At 36.9% G+C, this 21,360-nt stretch overlaps 2 protein-coding genes across 7 annotated transcripts in view; one reads left to right on the top strand and one right to left on the bottom strand.

Annotated features, from left to right (window-relative positions):
- The window catches only part of coro2ba (coronin, actin binding protein, 2Ba), a 79,168-nt gene extending 67,733 nt beyond the window's left edge, over positions 1–11,435 (top strand). For 3 of the 6 annotated variants that reach the window (XM_079810500.1, XM_079810503.1, XM_079810502.1), the window contains exons 3-12: positions 1,758–1,874; positions 2,383–2,532; positions 2,758–2,922; positions 4,781–4,900; positions 5,479–5,583; positions 6,287–6,383; positions 6,803–6,915; positions 8,193–8,283; positions 8,374–8,513; positions 8,618–11,421. In XM_079810500.1, the coding sequence (XP_079666626.1) occupies positions 1,758–1,874; positions 2,383–2,532; positions 2,758–2,922; positions 4,781–4,900; positions 5,479–5,583; positions 6,287–6,383; positions 6,803–6,915; positions 8,193–8,283; positions 8,374–8,513; positions 8,618–8,800 (1,281 nt within the window). In that variant the 3' untranslated portion in view covers positions 8,801–11,421. Of the gene's footprint in view, positions 1–1,757; positions 1,875–2,382; positions 2,533–2,757; positions 2,923–4,780; positions 4,901–5,478; positions 5,584–6,286; positions 6,384–6,802; positions 6,916–8,192; positions 8,284–8,373; positions 8,514–8,617 lie in introns of all 6 variants that reach the window. The other 3 variants (XM_079810505.1, XM_079810504.1, XM_079810501.1) reach the window with 2 other exon arrangements.
- On the bottom strand, positions 11,347–17,614 carry anp32a (acidic (leucine-rich) nuclear phosphoprotein 32 family, member A). Its single transcript, XM_079810507.1, has 8 exons — positions 17,243–17,614; positions 15,917–15,981; positions 13,710–13,859; positions 13,493–13,615; positions 13,110–13,308; positions 12,889–13,007; positions 12,745–12,799; positions 11,347–12,613 (listed from the first exon to the last, which is right to left on the bottom strand). Exons 1-8 carry the CDS (start codon positions 17,256–17,258, stop codon positions 12,549–12,551), a joined length of 792 nt encoding a protein of 263 aa, XP_079666633.1. The 5' UTR covers positions 17,259–17,614; the 3' UTR covers positions 11,347–12,548.
- Positions 17,615–21,360: the final 3,746 nt, after the last annotated feature.

The following is a 21,360-nucleotide window of genomic DNA, read 5'->3' as shown; positions in this document are numbered from 1 at the left end:
ATGGCTGTTCCTCACGCATCATTGTGCTGCTCACAATAGAGGGTGTGGCTAAATATATTATCTCCTTTTGTCTCTGACTGTAAGCTCTCAGACAGCGACTACCCGGCCTGGTCTGCAGCCAACACATCTGTCTCAACAACCGCTCGCTGCCAACACACTCCTACACACAAAAAAAGAATAACAATAAACAGGAAGTGGACAAATAATGAATAATTAATTAGAGAGCGAGGAAACTGAGAATCAAAGAAAAATAGGCGCAAAAAGCACAAGCATCTCTTTCAAAACTTTGTCCTCTGCATGCATATATGAAAATGTCCCTCAGAGAAAATTATTCATAATCATGTTTGTATATTAGATTTCATGATGTTTGAATGCAATTTAATGATCATTATGCATGCATTTATTGCAATTAAAAGATCATTAAAGATGTAATTTTGTGCATTCATTCGTTCATTCATTACACTGATAATGTTAGTAGTTTTAGTTAAGTCATACTTAAAGGGATAGTTCACCCAAAAATGAAAATTCTGTCATAATTTACGCACCCTCAAGTTGTTCCAAACCTGTATGAGTTTATTTGTTCTGCTGAACACAAAAGAAGATATTCGGATTAATACATTCATACAGATTTGGAACAACTTGAGGGTGAGTAAATTGTGACAGAATTAAAATTTTTGGGTGAACTATCCCTTTAAGTCCTTTTTTGGGCTGTTGTGCCGTTAATAACTCCCAGTTTAAGTCAGTTCTAATAAATTTAGCATTTTGGAATATTGAGTGCCCAAATTTGAGTGCCCAAAGCACAATATGATTTTATAATATCACAAAAGATCAATAAAAATTGTATTTAATTCTAAAATCGTTATCATGATAAGAGAGGCAATGAGCTGTTTGAATAAACACTCTGTCTACACAGTCTGAGAGCTATATGTAGTCTTGGAAAACACCTTGACAAATCAGAAAACCTGCAGGCAAAGATTTGAACAACAAACTATAACCAAGTGCTTTGGCCACAGTAGTTAAAGGCTTTAGCATTTTATAATCGGTTCTTTTCAATCATTTTCAGTGTTCTTTTGAGTTTTTAAATCTCCTATGGGAAATCAAGACATTTCCTCACGCAGGAAAATTCTATTTAAAAAACACCCCTCGAGCAATTGCTGTGCTAATTTAATGCCATAATCTAACACAGATTTCCATCATGCTAATCTAGTAGAATAGCACAGAGAGCACAGACATGAAGAGCAGAATGTGTGACAGGCAGTCTGCCATGAGTTCATTGCTTTAACATATGCAACCAAGAAGCCACATGATGACCAAGAATTCACATTCAAGCATACAAACTTTCTTCAACAATGAAATGACTTCTCTGGTATTACAGCGCTAACAGTACTACTATATCACTGCATTGCACTGAAGCCCTGACCTATAGATGAAGACTCTTTCATAAGCAGCCCACTCAGGGTGCACTCATGCATGACCTGAACTACAAATCCCAAAGGACCTCAGAAAGAGGTCAATGGACTAAAGTGGCATCAAACATTCATGACATCATAACCACCATTCTGTCTACAACTGACTGTATGACTCTAGTTATGTAGCTCCTCACAGTGGACGTTTGTGTGTATTACAATGAAGCTCTATGAATGTTTTCAAGTATATGTCTTGCTGTGTGTGTGTGTCCATACATTGTTTTATTTGTGTTGTGTTCACATCGGGGGGGGAAAAACGTCAGATCAGTAACCTGTACTTTCCTCCTGCAGTTTGGCCGCATCGACCCTCACTATCCAAAGGTCTGTGGTCACCAAGGCAATGTGCTGGACATCAAATGGAATCCTTTCCATGACAACATAATCGCTTCTTGTTCAGAGGACTCTTCTGTGAGTAAACTTGAAGTGCAAAATCATCATGATGGTCAAATTAGTCAGCATCATTAAATTTGTATTAATTTTTGTTTTCATTAATGGAAAACCATTTACTTTTCATGATGTGGATGGTGAAAGAGTTTTAACACATTAACCTGGAATATTACTCTGTCAAAAAGGACCAAATATATCACTTAGAAGCTTTATTTATTGAACCATAACCAGTCACATCAAGTATAGGGATATATTTGGAAAGGGATAAATATTTAAATGTAATTTCAATGCATGTACATTTGTTTTACATAAATCATTTTAAGTAACCCTGCAAAAAAAATAAGAAAATTAATTAATAAAAAAAAGTAACTTTAAAGCTTCCGTGTTTGTTGTACGTTGTAGGCTATATGTCATATGAGACTGATTTAACCATTTATGAGGTTGTAATTAGTTGTAATTAAACCATCTTCATATAATGGTGCTATTTATTTGTTTATGCTCTGCATCTTTGTGTCTGTGGTTGTGTCAGGTACGAATATGGGAGATTCCCGATGAAGGACTGAGAAGGAATTTGACAGAGCCTGTATTAGAACTGTATGGTCATAGCAGACGTGTGGGCCTCGTAGAGTGGCACCCAACCACAAGTGGGATTCTCTTCAGTGCTGGCTATGACTACAAGGTAGTAAAATCTTTTGCAACAGAATTTTACAGTCTCAGATTCAATAATATAAGCTAAAAGTTAAAACATGGACAGTGTGGACAGTTGGTACTAATGATTGTATGTGAACTTATTTTCATTGTCCACAGTATGAACATGAGTGTGCCACACTGCCACTCACAGAAATAAAACTGTCAAAAGACTGTATCTGAGATTTGACTAATGTGCTTATTTGTCACTCTGTAGATCCTGATTTGGAATCTGGAGATTGGGGAGCCGGTGAAAATGATTGACTGCCACACAGACGTAATACTCTGTATGTCATTTAACACAGAGGGGAGCCTGCTGGCCACCAGCTGCAAGGACAAGAAGCTCCGCGTCATTGAGCCCCGCTCTGGCAAAGTGTTACAGGTGTGGATTGTGTGCATTTGATCTTATAGTATATGCAGCACAGTCAGGCCTCTTAAACAGACAGACAAATGGCAAATTTCAATCACATCAGGTATGCATTAAATTGAATAAAAAGTATAGTATTGTACATTTCTAATGTTACAAAACATTTCTATTTCAAATAAATGCTGTTTCAAATAAGAATATTAGAATGATTGCTGAAGGATCATGTGACACTGAAGACTGGAGTAATGATGCTGAAAATTCAGCTTTTCAAAACTCAGATTAAAATGGAAAATAGTTATTTGAAATTGTAATATGTATTACTGTTTTTACTGCCTTGGTGAGCATAAAATACTTCTTTTAGAAACATTAAAACATTGTTAAACATTTTAGTGTGAAATTACAGTATATTCCAGGTTAATAATTGCATTACTTTCACACTAAATTTTTCAACTAAACATCGAAATAAATCAAATTAATAAACTAAATTAACCATTTAAACTAAATTACTGATCTAATTATTGATCTAAAGCCCACACTGTCACTGTATGATAATTGAAATGAACTGATGACATCAGCATTTTTTCCAGAATGGCTATACAGCTGAAGAAAATTATGCTGCATTATTTTCCTGTTTAACACTGTAAAGCTGCTTTGAAACAATCTACATTGTTAAAAGCGCTATATAAATAAAGTTGACTTGACTTGACTTTCACAGTAATTTCACAGTAGGACTTTTCCTGTATCTAACTGCACTAAAAAGTAAAAAACTGTGAGTTTACAGTATTGGAAAACACAATTTACTGTAAACAAACAGCATCATACTGTATTTCTACAATGCATATGTACTATGAAGGTAGCCAGCATGCAGTGCGGCATGAATAGATTATGCTGTGGAGTTTCTTGATTCTTGTTGGTTTTTATCTGTGCCGTTGAACTTGTTTTGCTTTGATTTTAGCAGTTTGTGTTGTTGGTTTATTTTGTAATATTGGCTTATTTTGGATAAGTGTTTTTATTATTTGTTGTATTTTGTATGTCAAGTACTGATGTCTGTGCGTCATTAGGTGATGCTTATAAGATGATGTCATCTTTCAAAGATTAATCTCTACAGTTATGAATTTGAAAGAAGTTATTTGTAAATCTTCATGCTTAAATAATACTAAAACAAAATCTTCATATTCATGCTAAGAATAGTCTGACTAAACTATTTTGTATTCTAGTTTGTCATCATTTTAACAAATGTTTTTTTTTTAATTTGTCACATTTCTGACTTGTTAGAACAGAAATTTGAATATGAATACAGAGGGTCCAAGATCTCAAGCAAATGGAACACTTATCACCATTATGGTGACTTCAAAACAATTACAGTGGTAAATAATTACATTTATTACAGTGGCATGGTTAAAGACAACATTATCATGTGAATTCACAGTACAACAAGAGCAGTAAATTACTGTGGTCAGCATCATTCTGCTGTTGATTCACACTCATTTGTAAGAAAATGACCCAGCCAGCACACATTGATTTCACAGTAAATTTATGACTACAGTAATTTATTGTAAAAAAAAAAATAATACTCTTTAATCCTGCAAATTCCTGGTAATTTTTTCCGGTAATTTTTTCCAGTGATCTTACCAACCCCGAAATATTTGAACTGTATATTTTTATTTATTTATATAACCATACACACTGAATTAATTTTATTATAAATTATAAAATATTTTATTATTCACTGACATCCAGAAGAAAAATACCCATCATCACTGTGTATTTTTGGAATGACAATTTTTCATTCACCCTGATTTTGTAAATGCACTTTTGAGAAAATTGTTTGCAGAACTGAAATTTTCACTTGTCTTTGTTTTATATTGTCAAGCAGGAGGCGAACTTTAAAAACCACAAAGTGAACCGTGTTGTGTTCCTAGGCAACATGAAACGACTCCTAACGACAGGTGTGTCTCGCTGGAACACACGCCAGATTGCTCTCTGGGACCAGGTGAGGGCAACCTATGTGTCTGGGTCAGGTTTTGACCTGATCAAATGTCCCTACAAGGGTAGTTAAACCTTAAATAACCTACATTGTGGGACCAGTCAACGGTTCCAAGGAGGAAAACAAATGAATAAGCAAAATATTGTCTTATACATGAAATGTAAATGCTAAAATGTGTCTGTGGGGGTCAGAGCTAATGGTAGGTATAGTTTTAGGGGTTAGAAAATAGTATAAAGATAAATGAAGTCAAGTCTCCAAAAGGACAGAAAAACAAATGTGTGTGTTTGTGTGATTAATTCCCAAAACTCAACCAGAAATACACAATGTCCCTGATGTCTGCATTACCCTAAAGATTAACTGCTGAAAGTCATTATGTTTTCTTCTCAGCATCTTCCCTGTAATTATTGTGTGATAATCACATGAATTGTTTTTGTGTAAGTGTAGCTAAACAGCTACACTCAACTGCAGTGGAGAGAGAATAAAAGAAGCTGTTTGCTTTGCTATTTGTACATTGTTAGGGTTCTGAGAAACTCCTGAATCTCAACATTAATTGGTAAAAAAAAAAAAAATGTCTCTAATGACAGGAGGATCTGTCCATGCCAATCATTGAAGAGGAGATTGACGGCTTGTCAGGACTGCTTTTCCCCTTCTATGATGCAGACACACATATGCTCTACTTAGCAGGCAAGGTACACATTACTCCATACTGATAAGAATTCTTACATGCTTGTAATGCTTGTAAATATGCACTTCGTTCAAAAGTTTGGCATCAGTACGTTTTTTTTTAAAGGATGCATTAAATAGTATTAAAAAAAGACATTTATAATGTTACAAATGATTTCAGATAAATGCTGTTCTTTTGAACTTTCTGTTCATGAAAGAATCCTGCAAAAACATCTATCACAATTTCCAACAAAAATATTAAGCTACACAAGCATTTTCAACAATGAAAAAAACAAAACAATTATTAAAATTATTTCTAAAGGATCATGTGACACTGAATGTAATGATGCTGAAAATTCAGATTTGCCATCACAAGAAATTAACATTTTTAAAATTGAAAACAGTTGTTTTAAATTGTAATAATAATGTTACTGTTTTGCTGTATTTTTTATCATATTTTGAGCCTTGGTGAGCATAAGAGACTAAACATAGCCTAAACAAATCTTACTGACCCTAAACTGTTGGACGGTAATGTATATTAGAAATATGTTAGATATAAAATATTATATTGTATTTCAGTTAAATACTGAATAGCCACATTGATGCATAAGTAGGATATCTGTATATGTTGATATTTCAGAGTTACTTGAACAGACTGCTATCACAAATGATTACCTTAGAAAAAAAACAGTAATTGTCTTTGAACTGACTAAAATGGTGTAATTGTAGGGCGATGGGAACATCCGGTACTATGAGATCACCCAGGAGAAACCCTACCTGCAGTATCTCATGGAGTTCAGGTCCCCTGCACCACAGAAAGGCCTCGGTAAAACTCAAATTCTCACCATTCAATGATCACACTATTCCAGCAACCTCTGTAAAATGGAGTTAAAAGCTTTCCAAATTAACCCTAGAATGCAATTTTTAGCTTAATTTTCAGTTTAATCATTTCAGATTTCGTTTTTTAAATAAATGTTTAAATATTTTAATTATGATCATTTGTTTTATGCGGAATTTAAGGAACATCAAGGAATTAATTTATTTTTATTGACAAAAATATTCAGAATCACACCCTATCTTCATAGAAACGTCATGTTTATATGTATACCTTTAAGTGGATAGCACTTTTCTCAGTAGTTTGTCCTTTAATATACCAGCTATGTATTGTGTTATTTCTTCCATATCAAGACAAAACCAACTATAAACATGTCTAATGTTCAACTTCTCATACGTGTTTTCTGATAGGAGTGATGCCGAAGCATGGACTAGATGTAGGAGCGTGTGAAGTCTTCAGGTTTTATAAGTTGGTGACTCTAAAGGGCCTGATTGAGCCAATCTCTATGATCGTGCCTAGAAGGGTGAGCTTAAGCACCATGAAGATATTAGTTCACAGTCCACTGTTCCCAATTAAATACATCATTGAGTTCCACTGAAGGTTGAGAGAAATTTGTGCTAGACAGGAGACACATGCCTTGTGTGAGGTCTCAGGTTATAGTTGTGTATCCTGCCAAAAAAAAATGTAAGCAAGCCATCTGACAGGATGAAGGAATCCATCACCTCTCTTTCGCTGGTGTAACTGCTACCTCAGTGAGATGAGAGTAGTGAGCCGTGTAATAACCCCTATGTGAGACGCAGCATGTGTGTTTTGTGCTCTGTACAGAATGGGCAGTAGTGGCTTGGCCCATTATTGTTAAGGCTTAAAAAACAGTGGGAAAGACAGCATCCTCTCAACCCCACAATTGTAAAATACACACATATACACACACAAATAAATCCAGTGCCAGGTTGTTTCAGTGCAAATGGTCCTGATATCTATCAATCCATTTATCATTCAGGATATTGGAGAAATCAGTTGTTTGCTAGCCATTGTGAGTGTTCTCTGTAAGTTTTGGAATTGGTGGGGAAAAAATTATACAATGCATTCAACAGTATGCAAATATATATTCTCCTGCATTCCTTGCAACATACATATATTCGAGAATAGTTGGTAGTTTTATGGAACTATTCTGTATTGAAATGATATTTATTATGTGAAGTGTTATACAAATGGATTTGAAATAAAAATGGATCTCAAATGTTGGGTAGAAATAGTATTAGGTAATATTTTAATATTAATGAAATTTGTTCAAATTCATTTTTTAAAATTAATATATAGCTAATATGTATATAATCAAAAGCTAATTTATAATTAATATTGCTACAACACATGTACTATTTTATCACACAATATATAGTCTTTATACCTTAGCTAATGGGATCATCATATTTCGGAGTCCCATGCATTAAAAGGTTTAAAACACCCTGGTTTTACTCATATCCAAAGTATTTGATAATTATGTTTTATTTATAGCAGAAACCTTAATAAACAGCAGCCCACATAAACCTATAAGAATAAGGTGATGAATACCTGGGATTATTTTCACAGAGACCTTTTCATCCAAAGATTTTGTCCACAATGCACTAATTACACGTTCTAAAGCGACATTAAGTGCTCTGCACAATGAACACAATGATAAGAGTGTGCTTTCTGTGACCCTAGTTCTTTAGACTGAACATTTACCTGTCCAGAGTCTTGTTACTATCACCTAATGCTAATAGTGTAAAAACAGTAAATGAAAACCCTCTTTCTTTTCAGTCTGAAACATATCAGGAGGACATATATCCCATGACTCCTGGGACAGAACCTGCTCTTTCTGTTGATGAGTGGCTCAGTGGAATCAACCGAGGTAAAGACCTGCAGTTATTTTCAGAATAATAATATTTGAAAAGACAAAGGCTGAAATTAAACAAATCCATGTATGCATGTACACGTTTAGGTCCAGTGCTCATGTCCTTAAAAGAGGGCTACAACAGACCCAACAAGCTGGTGTTCAAGGCCCCCGTGAAGGAGAAGAAAGGTGGAGTGGTCAATGGGATTGACCTGCTAGAAAACGTGCCTCCCCGTACAGAGAATGAGGTGTTACCATGATTCTGTTAAGATTTATTATGGTTGTTGAAAGGACAGTTTGTGGCTGAGTAGTGTTTCTATATCTGTGTAACCCTTTGCATTGTGCTCTGCAGCTCTTGCGGATGTTCTTCAGGCAGCAGGACGAGTTGCGGCGACTGAAGGACGACCTTGCGCAGAAGGACATTAAGATTCGACAGCTTGAGCTGGAGCTCAATAACTTAAGGAACAGCCCAAACATCAACAACAATAACAACAGCAGCAGCAGCAGCAGCAGCAACAATGGTAGCAGCATTTGACATGGGATCTGTAATTGATCTCCTAACGTGACACGCTATAAGCCCCCAGCGCTGCTGAAACACACAGGCTTCCTTTTTCCTACCACTCAAATATCCTTCCTTCAAGACCACAGGAGACCAAGTGCTTGTCTTCATAAAGCAGTGTTTTACTCTGACCCTCAGTGTTGACCCCACAGCTGCTTTGTGCTAAGTCGACTTTATTGGACTGATGATTCACTAACCCTGTGAAAACTCTCCCATCTGCCGGTCTACCTGCAGTGGATTGATTCTCCCTATATGGATTAATTTTGGTACAAGCTTTTCATTACATTATCATCTCATAATTGTATACTTTAAATATTAGAATTATTTATTTCCTTTTTATTTTATTCCTTTGTGCCATTAGCCCTTGTTCTAAGCAGCTTAATAAACTCCATATAGAGATTAAAAAAAGTGTTTTAAAAAGACATGCTTCACCCATCAAGCTGTTATCTAGTGTAAACACTAGTTATTGCATCATTATCCTAATGACCTGTAGTGTTGTTTTACTATAGAAACTCCACAGTCTTGTAATCTTACATGACAGATGACTTTTACCCAATTGACATACTCCTAAATCCTGAAGTATCGAAATTGTACTAAGATAAGTTTGGGACCCTGTTTCTTCAGATAATTTAGATCCTCCTCACATTGTGCGATGTGAAATATGTTCAAGTCCGTCTATATAAGCAATATAGTTCAACTGGGTTTTCATTTAAATAAACTTAGTGTGAGGATTTTACAAATACGGATGAATTGTCAGAATACCTTTTTAAAAATTACACTTTGAACCTGATGATACATGACGAAATATAAAATATAAAATATAAAACAAATCCACTAATTGTAAAATCCAACCATGAAATTAAATTAGTAATAGGTGTAGTATTAGAGACCTACAATGTAGTAGTATCATAGGACAGTTCATAGAAAGACATTTGTTTTACATTTTTGATTCAGTAAGATGAATGGATGGTAACTCTTTTATTTTTAAGACTGTGATTTATAAAGCATAATGGGGCATTGTTATTTTGTATTATTAACATGTAAATCAAACCTATATTTAATTGATTTCCATTTTCAGTTCTTACTTTTAAACAAAGTGTCTTTTGGTTTTTCAGGTTTGTAGCTTGTAACAATGAATTTATCCTTGCTGTCCTGATCTAATATTCAAATTATTGACCTCTTATAAAAAAATGCTCTTTAGATTGGATGTAAATTCTTGTCAAATGCATTGTATTCCGATTTGAACTTTCAGTGCAAGCCCTTTCAAATGTTTTATTGTACAGTGGACGAAATACTCGTGGGCAAATATACTGTATTATGGGCCACAAAACAATACAGGTGCAATCATGCTCTTAAAGGTGCACTGCTCTGTAAAGGTTAAGCTATTAATTATAATATATGAACACATTTATTTTGCCAAGAACAAACTGGAAAAGCTCGTTTTTTAAAGTTGAATGGCACATTTAGAGGGCCACCTATGATCTGATGTGTTAAATTGTTATCCTTTGTCAAATTGATTGATCACTTGATTCTTGAATTAACCAGTGATTATAAATAAGCTCTCAAACCTCGCTCGACCAGCACGGAAAGCAAAGTCAGTCCTCCTCTGAATACAGCCAGTGAGTGTTTGACATTTTCTCGCAGTCGCTATTTAGTTTTGCAAATATTTTACCTCATAAAACAATAAGACAAACTCCAGCAGCTCCAGCTTCATTATTGCATTGTAATAGCGCGTTTTGAGTGCAATTCAAGAATTCTACCATTAGGGGGCAGTAAGGCCACAGTCTTGCACAGTCTGTGGGTTAGCAGCACATAGGCCTACACATGCCATGGTGCAAACACTACACAGTATCCTCCTAGACACAGACAGTAGTCCTTAGTTAATATCCTAGCCTATGTGGTGTAAGTAAAAACAGTAGCCTACCTAAGTGAGGAATATGGTGTTTATGAGGCCTAAACATTCCAAATCTCATGCCTTATAATTCACTGGGTGTCATTTTGGATGTTGAGGTGAAGTGGGTAATATTTTATATGTTCACAGTGAGGTGCCAGAATATTTATGTAGTACTTGGGTCCCTTAATTTGGTGTCAGACAAGATGCTCACTGCCTACACAAGCACAATTAATGTCGAAATATTTCGTGCTGACAGTGCCTGAAGAATTATGAGGCAAGACATTAGGCTAACCTTTGTCTTTGATTAAAATGAAGAACATTAAAAGGGTAATCACTACTCTCTATTTCGCCATTCATTATGATTAGCTGACTAACTACAGCATGTTTAAGTAAAGGTAATTGCATGCAAAGTAAAAACCCCTTTCTGAGGAATATCACTAATATGCTGAGCTGAATTTACTCAATTGGTACTTAAAATACAACTGTCTAGACTAGATCTTAATTTACCTGTCAATCTTGAATGAAAATCTGACAATCGGTCCCCACAGACTATGAGACACCTCAGTTACACTGTATGCAATGCTTTCATGTTCATGTTAACAAAGCACATGCTTATACAGTAAATATTCATTTGAACAAAAATGCTGACTTTTATTCATGTGAAATCTGAAGGCTTCTTTTTAATAAAAAATTCAATCAGTATGATCTGACAACTGGATACAGCTCAGTTAAAATTGCGTATGCTTTCTATTTAAATAATTGGCATGACGCTTCTGAATACTTACACATTATCCAGTTACGCATCATCAAAAATATACAAGCTATTTTCCCTGAGCTTCACAATACAATTTCACTTCATATATTCATTTAATCCGAAATATCAGTGGCGAGATGATATACACTAGCCATTTCTGCACAAGACGCAAAAACAATCTATTGATCAAGTATGAAATCACAACTAATTACAATATGTGGATTTTCTGTGGCAGGCAGAACAGATATCTCAAATTACCATAGAGCCGCTTGCGTTTTCATTCATTTTATTACAGTTAATGGTTACAACTGAGATTATTTGTGAAAATGTCTGCCATTATCAAAGGGAATCAGAAAAAAAATATATTTGGTCATTATTTACAAAGAACACGAAACCTCTGAACTATCCACACAAAAGGGAGAAGGGGTTTAGGACTCATTTGACAAGGGCAGACATTCGGCTCTGAACATTCAAAAATAAAAGAAAAATCACATTGAGAGGTTTAACTGTGCATGTCCAAGCAGACATGATGTATTCTTCATGCCTAAACAGCACGACACGTGATGGTGGTGATGATGACACCAACAAAAAAACAAAAAAATACACAAATAAAAGATGCAATAAAAAAGTGGGTTAGAAAATGTTCTTCCTTGAAATCCAGTAGTCAACTTTAAAATAGAGTCAGCCATGCACTTCTAAAAGGTTTTTGGTTGTTTTTTCTTTTTTAATACATAAGTCATCACCAGCATTTAGGCATCAACAGTAAAGACAGGGAAAAATGACAAGAGCATACTGGTCTGTTTTCCAACAATAATAAATTTCCACACTGTGTTGTCAGCCATTTGAAGAGCTTTTGGAGAAAATGAAGGGAATCAAACTGAAAGTACAAACCAAACCAAAAGAAAACAACAACAACATCAACAACAAAAAAGCTAAAAACAAATATTTAAACTGTGTCCTCGTTTATACTAACCCCACCCCCTACCATTTGAATACCTCCCCAAACCATCGAAGAGTGACAACAGGACAGATATACAGGGGTTAAACGGTCAGATCACAATGGGGGGAGTGAATTTTTAGTCTTCATCTTCCTCCCCTTCCTCATCCAGTTCTCTTTTCCTCTTCTGACCCCGCTCTTCCTCTGTAAACACAAAAGAGGACCAGAAGTTGTTTACTCTTACTCTCACCCTGCTTACCAGCATTCAATTCGCAGGCGGTAACACTTATTGTATCAACTTCAGTCTTGAGACGATTCATAATCCATTCACTTACCAAAGTCTTCCTCATCATCTACCTCTCCATCATTTAACTCCTCTTCCTCCTCTTCCTAAAAAGTGAGAAAAAGGCACACGTTTATACCATGTTTGCATATTTCTATATTTTAAAAAGGAATCCAAAATTATTCCAAGCATTAACCTCTCCGCTGATGTCCTCTTCTTCCTCCTCTTCTCCCTCTTCCTCATCATCCTCCTCCCCCTCTTCTTCGTCTTCCTCTCCAGGAGCTGCATCCTCATCATACTCCTCCTCTTCTCCCTCTGCAGACAAAATTAGGTCAATGACAAATTAATTCCTTTAACGAAATGTAAAAAATTATGCATCTTGAAGCACAGTCTCAGTCAGACTCTTCAGAAACATACCATCTTCATCATCCTCATCATCATCTAGGCCTTCGACGTAAGCTTCAGCATCAGAGTCTGGTGCTTCTTTATCCTCTTTGTCATAGCCGTCGAGATATGTCAGCTGAGGGAGCAGCTTGAAAACATTTTCTCTGTAGTCATTCAGGTTTGTCACCTCACAGTTGAACAAGTCTAAACTTTTGAGGCTTTCCAATTTTTTCTGTTGGGAAAAGGACAGGAGGTCAAAAGGACAATGACAATAATAATACATAGCTGCCTTTAAATGACAAAAAAATAAAATACATCTAAATTACAAGTCAACAAGTTGCAAAAAAAATAAATAATACATTGCATATATATATAGCAAAATAGGATAAGACTCCAATGACAAGAATACAGCTTACCAGGGGTTCGATGGTGCTGAGGTCTTTAATTTTGTTGCCACTGAGGTTGAGATGGGTGAGGTTTGGACACTTCTCTGCCAGTACCTCCAGACCACCTGAGATTCTGTTATCGCTAAGCTCGAGCTGTGAAGAACATGATTCAGTACCATATTAATAAGACTGGGGGAAAAGCAGACTGACATTTTTTTCTTTTGGTAGACAAGAAACTGCCCATTACCTTTTTGAGTTTGTTAAGCTTCGGCAAATTGGCAACTGATGTTAAGCCTACGTTGATTGTGCTTAAAAATTCCAGTTCCTCAAACTCATCAGTGAGGCCCTCAATTTTGCCCTCATTTGACCGACAGTTGTCAAGCACAAGCTCTTTCACCTGTTTAAGGGCACGTGGGATGAACAAGAGATTAAATGTTAAGATTAATGAATACAGTATAATGAATACAGTATATGTCTCTACCTGAGCAAATCAATGAGGTGATGGTTAATACAGCTTAAATTCAGTTACACTAGAGCTGTTTCTGAATTTGGTAGCATACCAAGAGCACTGTATGTTTTACACTTATTATGCTGACCCACCAAAAAAAAAAATGTAAAAAAAAAAAATCTTAAAAGGCGACATTCTTTATTTATATAGTTTATATTATCAACTTTTACTTACAAAAACAATGTTCATTTTAATCATACGATGAATACATTAATCAAATTAGAATGAGGAAAATAAAGAGAGCAACAACAACAAAAAAACAAGTCGCAAATCGGGCGCCATTCAGTTGTAAAGTTTACTTCAGCATGCGGTCTACGGTAACAGATAGGGGGGCATGTTTCGGTGCTTTAACAAAATCTCACGTTTGACTCCCCATCCAACAAAATGGCTGACTCCGCAACAAGCGGCGTACATTGTTTTCTTGTGGGTAGAGCATTTTTATTATAGTGCGTGCTCGAACAGCAAAGTAAAGACGCGTAAACGATAGCCTGGGTGTTACACAAATCCATTGCATTGTCTTGGAAGAGCAAAGACACGAGGACGGACCCAAGAATTCACGAGTAGGAGGGGCAGAGAGGCGCATGATAATGCAACGGAGTCGCTCTTAAGCGAAAGGTATTGACTTTCACGGAATAAAGATGAGATTCCCCGCTTCACAGACGCTCGCCTCTCTATATTCAACGGTTCTGGTCGGTTCAAAGCACAGAGACGGCGGCAACTATTCTCTCTGTTCGATTAAATATCGTGCGTCTTTGTTGCTGGTTAAAATGGCGGCTTGTCCTAGATCTTGCAACTAGAGCAGCGCAGCTTCAAGTTGCGTAGCGCTCACATAAGAGCCCAGTCTATGTAAATAACAAGCAGAGCCACACGGCTGGATATCTCTTTATCCCGCCAGTTGAGACGCACAGAAATGCTCGGAATACGGTTATGACATTTTAATTACGAGCTCTATTACAGCGTATTTAGGTATGCGTAATGGGGCAATAACAGGGGCATTGATAACGTTGCACTAAATTCATCAGAGGACGTAGTTACGCTTTGATATATAGTAAGAAAAACATGGATGATATTTAAGAAGTAGAGAATGCCGATTTGGTCTTTACATTCTGGCCATGTCGTCGACATATAATGCAGTTTTAAATAGGTTTGGGCACCTTTACGCAACTAGATATGCTGTGACACGATTCCTTTCTATACTGCCATTAAACAATAAATGCGCTCGTTTTCCCATCTGAATCAAATGGGCGACTATTACTAACGTGCCAAAAGCCCACGAAAACATCCCGCATAAGTATTTACACAACTTTCTTTGATTGGGAAATGTAAATGCTTTCGAATTCGACTCAAATTCGTCAATAAAAGCGTTTTGCTGGAGAGATGCCACGCAATTTAGTTGACCGATCGTGTTTATCGCAAGCTATCTGTCAAACCGTCTGCACAGCTATTCACAAAACGAGTCCCACAACAAGTTAGCGAACTGGTCAACGACCACTGTGACGGGCAAGTATGAATGTTGAATTGAAAATGGATGTGCGAAAGTGTGAGAGGCATGAACTGACGGCAGGCGACTTTTGCAGCACTGAGGATGCAAAGGAAAAGGGCGCGTTCAGGGGCTACAAAGTTACAAATATGGCTTCTCACGCCGCTTCCCTTGTTTATACACTGAATGCATGGGGCTCTTGCAGTTTCCGACCTCAGCATCATCAAAAGATCTCCCGAAAGTTGGGGGGAAAATAACCAGTAAAACTGTTTAACTCATGGGCCGTATAGGTATACTGAGATAACAACATCCAAGGCTCTAGGCTTGTAACAAAGTCGCCGCAAACTTTTCATTCAAGACATCAACTTGACGCGTGCACATCTAGCGTTGTCCATCCACGCAGAACTACTCTAACCAACAGTTTTAATAAAAATCATATCACTCAGCAATTCATAAAGATGCTTACGTCTGACGGCGTCCGGTTCCGCAACTCCAGGTGAATTCTCTTTTTCATATCCATTTTATTGAACTCTAAATGAGTGATTTAAACCAAAGAGCGCAGTTAGACTTGGAGTCTTTGCTGCACATTCAGCTATAGCCTCTTAACAAACTAGCTATTGCGAGTCTCACAAACATGATGCCCAAGTGGGTGGGAGTTGGGTGTGGGATTGTCGTCACCGGCGACCAATTAGAAGCGCGGAATGAAATGTGAAAACACTCACAACTACACTGACGACCAATCAGCGGTCGATCACAGACTGGGTGGGGTTACAGGAACTGTTAGGTTGATCCAGCGAATCTGTTTTAGGGTGACATCTATGCGATAAAATCAACCGAACTGTCGAAGGCGACAGAGACTAAACAGTGTTATGGTAGTTACTTTATTTTCTTAGTCGGTGTATCTACACTTAGACGAGAATATATGAGTTAAAGGAATACAAGGACATTTTGAAATAAACTGACGTGTTGGTTCAAATAAAACACTACGGTCGTGTAAACGAGGGCTGTACACATATTTAATATTTTGTCAAACTGCTGCTTCTGTCTTGAAGCGCTTTCATGGCAGGTAAATACAGTCACTTTGGACGGATGGATGGTGGACCGTCAGGAAAACACAACCCCTCCCCCTTTTGGAGGGAATGCACGGTGGCGACTACCGAGACTATCTGCGCTAAAATCTTTATTACTTTTAGTCTAGTTTAGGCAGTGAACATATCACACTATGTGTCACAATGTGGATTTCATGCTGTGAAAGTTTGGCATTATTTGGTCCCTTTTATATAAACGCTGATATGTAAATAGTATAATGGCTTAAACAGATGAAGCATAATATAACACGAACGAAGGGACGGTTGCATAACAAAATGGACAAGACAAAACATATGAGACATCTAATATAGTGTGATATTTATCAAGCGAATAGAGGTGATAGGACATAAATCGACGTAATTCTTTTTTCGGTTCTTAAAAATGAGCCCTCTACGGCAGAGCCCATAAGTTACCAGTAGTCACTGGTCTTATTAAAAACAAGTTTGTCACATGCACTTGACTGCCACATCGCACACTCCAACCACGGGCCCACGCTTTTTCCTACAGTTCAAACAAGCCAATCATATTTCAGGGGGAGCATTCACTTCCGCTTCTCGCTTTGACTATTGTTGGTATTGAGGGGAAAAAAACAAGGTCACCTGACTGTGCCCGGCGCCATCTTGACTCGCAAAATACAACACATTCAAATAATTATAATACCATTTATTGACTCTTAAAACGAACAAAAAGCAATAGACTTTACCTATATTTGATGTCATGTCTGTGTGTCGCTCCGCTACCCCTTAGAAAAAACTGTAGAGCAACTGCTTGGCGCATGATTGTTTTCACAAGTGCACCGGCTGGGTTGTTTGTTGAGAGAGCGCATTTCACTGGCGACTCTGTCGTTTTACAACGTTATTTCGAAATCACTTCATACCAGGACATTTTGCCCATGAAGAAAACAGAAAAAAATCTTCTTCTCTCGATCTGGACACGGACTCCAACCCGCGCAAGCGGGCTATTCTCAAGCCCTTTTGATTGTACTTGCGCATTAGTTGAGACCATTTTTCCTCTGGGTGTGTCTCACTCGTTGTCTGAACGTACTTGCTAGCAGTACTGCATCAACTCTGTGTGTGTGTCTGTGTGTGTGTGTGTGTGGATTGCATTGCAGAGTGCGTGCACGATGTGCGCAGAGCCAAATCGTATTCGCACGCTTTGTGGCACACACACACGTACACAGTCGCTTCTTTTCACACCACCGACGGCTAACTTTTCTGCGTGAATGACGAGGAACGTCACCAGGACAAAACGTAGAAAATCAGCGAACGTGGACGAACATGTTTGTCATGCGAGTTATACTCATATTAAGGAACCGATTTCTTGCGCGGAAGACTTTATCGCTTTGAGAATGACAACGAACACTGCGTTTATCATGTGACACACACCGAGTGAAAAAGGGTATTTGGTCAAATGTTAGGCTATTTTAATAGGACAGATGGATTGATGAACATTTGCGCCGTCTGCTATAAATGCTAAAATTGTAATGCAAAGGATCAGCACGAGACGTGTTCAATCAACATTGACAGTGTAACCTCAAAACAATGCTTCTCTTTTTAGTAACATTTTGTTACCCAAGATCACTCATTTTGTGAGGCACCATATCAGAGGCATTCACTGTGTTTTCACAAAACTGGAGTGGCCTGTGTTGAGTTGGATTTGTCACAACTGCACTGTACATGCAAAAATGAGACTACACACATTTGCAAGGATGCAGATGTTGCAGACAACACCAATAGGGCAGAACCCCTGTTTCTGAATCGTAATATCACAAATGTGTGGTTCTTGACACTTACTCCAGTAGGCTTAATGCATACTTCATGTCACAAAAAGTCCTATTTCAATTTATTTGCTTCTTGTCTCGAATTTAGTCATAGCTAGACTTAAACCACACATAACACCCCATCTCTTTGCACAGAAGAATTGCCAGACCACAGCATTTGAAAATGTACGATGCTAGTGGATCTGATGGTTTCAGGGTGTTTCTGAAATGACCTGGGACTGTAATAAAGAAACTTCCTATCTTATGTCTTCTGTTAAGATTTGACAAGTTCATCTTAACTGAAAATGTTTCTTTAATAAAACCCCTGATCTATTATTTTGACTGTGTTAGGACTGTATTCACAATTGGTGAATGACTTACAGAATTTTATTGCTGATCTCATGAACTGTTGAGGACTTAGCTCTGCTAAATCCTGCTTATGCTTATGATAAGAACGTAAATGTAAATTGAGAGATTTGGGGAGTATTCAGAACAGACAATTTTATCACTCCAGAGGCTATATATATATATATATATATATATATATATATATATATATATATATATATATATATATATATATATATATATATATATATATATATAAAAGGGTATGATTAATTGTGAGCATATATATATACATATATATATATATATAATCTTTAATCAACATAAGTTCCCCTTACTCTTACAGCGACATCTCTGATGACGTGTTTACTGGCGTAAGGGTGGGGCATCCTGTCATTCACATGCGATATGAGATTGCAGAAATAGCAAACCACACAATTCCTGATGGATCAAAAAAAAAATTGGGATCTCATTATGAAGTAAATGTTTTTCTCTAATACACATTGCTCACAATTAATCATACCCTTTTATTCAATACTTTTGGCAACCTCCCTTTGCCAAGATAACAGCTCTGAGTCGTATTCTATAATGACTGATAAGTTTGGAGAACACCTGACAAGAGATCAGAGACCATTTCTTCATACAGAATTTGTCCAGATCCTTCAGATTCCCAGCTCTTCTCTTCAGTTCAGCCAACTCATCTTCTATAGTGTTCAGGCAGGGAACTGGGATGGCCATGGCAGAAGCTTGGTTTTGTACTCAGTGACTAATTTTTGTTTTGATTTTGATGTTTTTTTGGATCACTGTCCTGTTGGAAGATCCAACCTTGGCCTATAATATTATTTCTAGCTGGGACAGTAAGATTAAAATGTTTTCTCTTTTGGTATTTAATAAAACCCATGATGCCATGTGTCTGAACAAGATGTCCAGGATCCCTGAAAGAAAAATAGGCCCACAACATTAAAAATACAGTGGTATATTTCATACATGGGGTACTTTTTTTCCCCCCTGTGTGCACCAAACCCATCTTGAGTGTGTGCTGACAAAAAGCTCTCTTTTTTTTTTCATCTGACCAGGCAAAAGGAGGTTGCAAAAAGTATTGAATAAAAGCGTATGATTAATTGTGAGATGCAATACAATATAGAGAAGAAAAGACTATCGCAGCTTATGTTTTATGCCAGCGTTAAGCAGACGCAAGAGATGTTGTACCGATTGGAGTTGGTTTGTGATCTGAAGCATCTTTCAGAAGGGAGATTTCCTGGGTGGAGGGTTTTGGCAGTAATCTTGTCTTCATACTTCATCTCTTTTGTGTCATGCAGGGTATTGATAGAGGGCAGCTGACAGCTAGTGCTGTGAAAATGCATGCCAAATTGGAGTAGGACTAGTAATATTTGTATGGGGAAGATCCTGTTTTACACTTTTTGAAGGTGGTCTCATGATGGAGGTATACTGGCTTTTAAAAACCTGAATGGCTCAATAATATTTTTGAAATGAAAGATAATGAAATATGACGAGATATGCATAAGTAAATACATCCAACACAGCTGTTCTTTGGATACAGATGATACCGCACAATGCTGCTAATCTGACTAGTAGATTTTTTTAAGTGTGCTGTTGTGGGCTCACTTTGTTTATTTAATTAGTGTCCACAGTTATTCAGAAGAATACGGGTGAAATACAGAGACCTAAATGTTGACCCATGGTGTGGGTTGTATAACTATCTTTGTCAACATGGCTGAACGGTGCATTCTGCTGAAACACCACTAGATGACAGTCTTCCATTGGCTGAAAACTAGCTCTGCGAACCCAATGTAACTTCTACAGAGTATTTTACTAACGTTTCAAACTCCATTAGAGATATTGAGTGTATCAACCGATACAAAAAATTATGTGGTGATGTCACTGTCAGAGAAAATATAAAGTTGTTTATAATAACATTTATTTCCTGTTTCTATTATTTATGACTTTTGAACGAGCCGTCAACATAAATTGATTTTCTATTATTCATGTTCCTATAACCTATTTTCATTCTATTACACAAAATATGTAGATGCCGCCTAGGACTTCAGTTCTGTTATCAGGCCTTTTATAGGGATTCATCTAAAAACATTATGTGTTTGGGGTTGAGTAAATCCTTTCAGTGACCACTAAATTGATTGTAACCTTTCACGATCAATAACTTAAAGGCTGACATATTTTTTAAGGCTGTCGTCTTTGTTTCTCAACAAGCACATGATAGACGAATGGCATATTGCTGCCATCTACTGTTAGTTATACATAGCAGACAAACATAATAACTATCCCTTTGCCTCCTACTACTGACTGTTTGAGTTCATGAAAGCTAAATATCCACAAATGATTACCTTTCTAGTACAGAGTGGTGTAGCTGGCTATACAGTTTGTCCTTTCCCCTTTTTATAAGACAGGCCCATAGACATGGTTCATGGCTAACCCTTTTTACAAACAAGTAAAGTAATTGACATAATGACAAATTTGCTGTTAAACCATACAGCAAATATATATTTTTAATTCATACAGCAGAGTACGACCTTAAACCTTATAAATATCATTTTTTATAGGCCATGTGTACTTTATTGGGTCATCATTGCAGTGAAATATATTGACCACAAGATGGCAATCTAAGAAAACAAGTGTGTGAACACACTTTAGGAAGCTTATACATAATGCTGTTGAGGCCTGCATGTATTCAGGGG

Source organism: Gobio gobio (assembly GCF_949357685.1).
Source record: "Gobio gobio genome assembly, chromosome: 2".
NCBI classification, from domain to species: domain Eukaryota; kingdom Metazoa; phylum Chordata; class Actinopteri; order Cypriniformes; family Gobionidae; genus Gobio; species Gobio gobio.
Note: the sequence above shows the minus strand (reverse complement) of the source record. Positions and strands in the feature narration are given on the sequence as shown.

Coding starts and splice junctions, on each gene's coding strand:
- anp32a (XM_079810507.1), bottom strand. Junction 13,309..13,492: donor TCAGCACCATCGAACCCCTG/GTAAGCTGTATT, acceptor TTTTCCCAACAG/AAAAAATTGGAAAGCCTCAA. Junction 12,614..12,744: donor AGATGATGAGGAAGACTTTG/GTAAGTGAATGG, acceptor TTGTGTTTACAG/AGGAAGAGCGGGGTCAGAAG.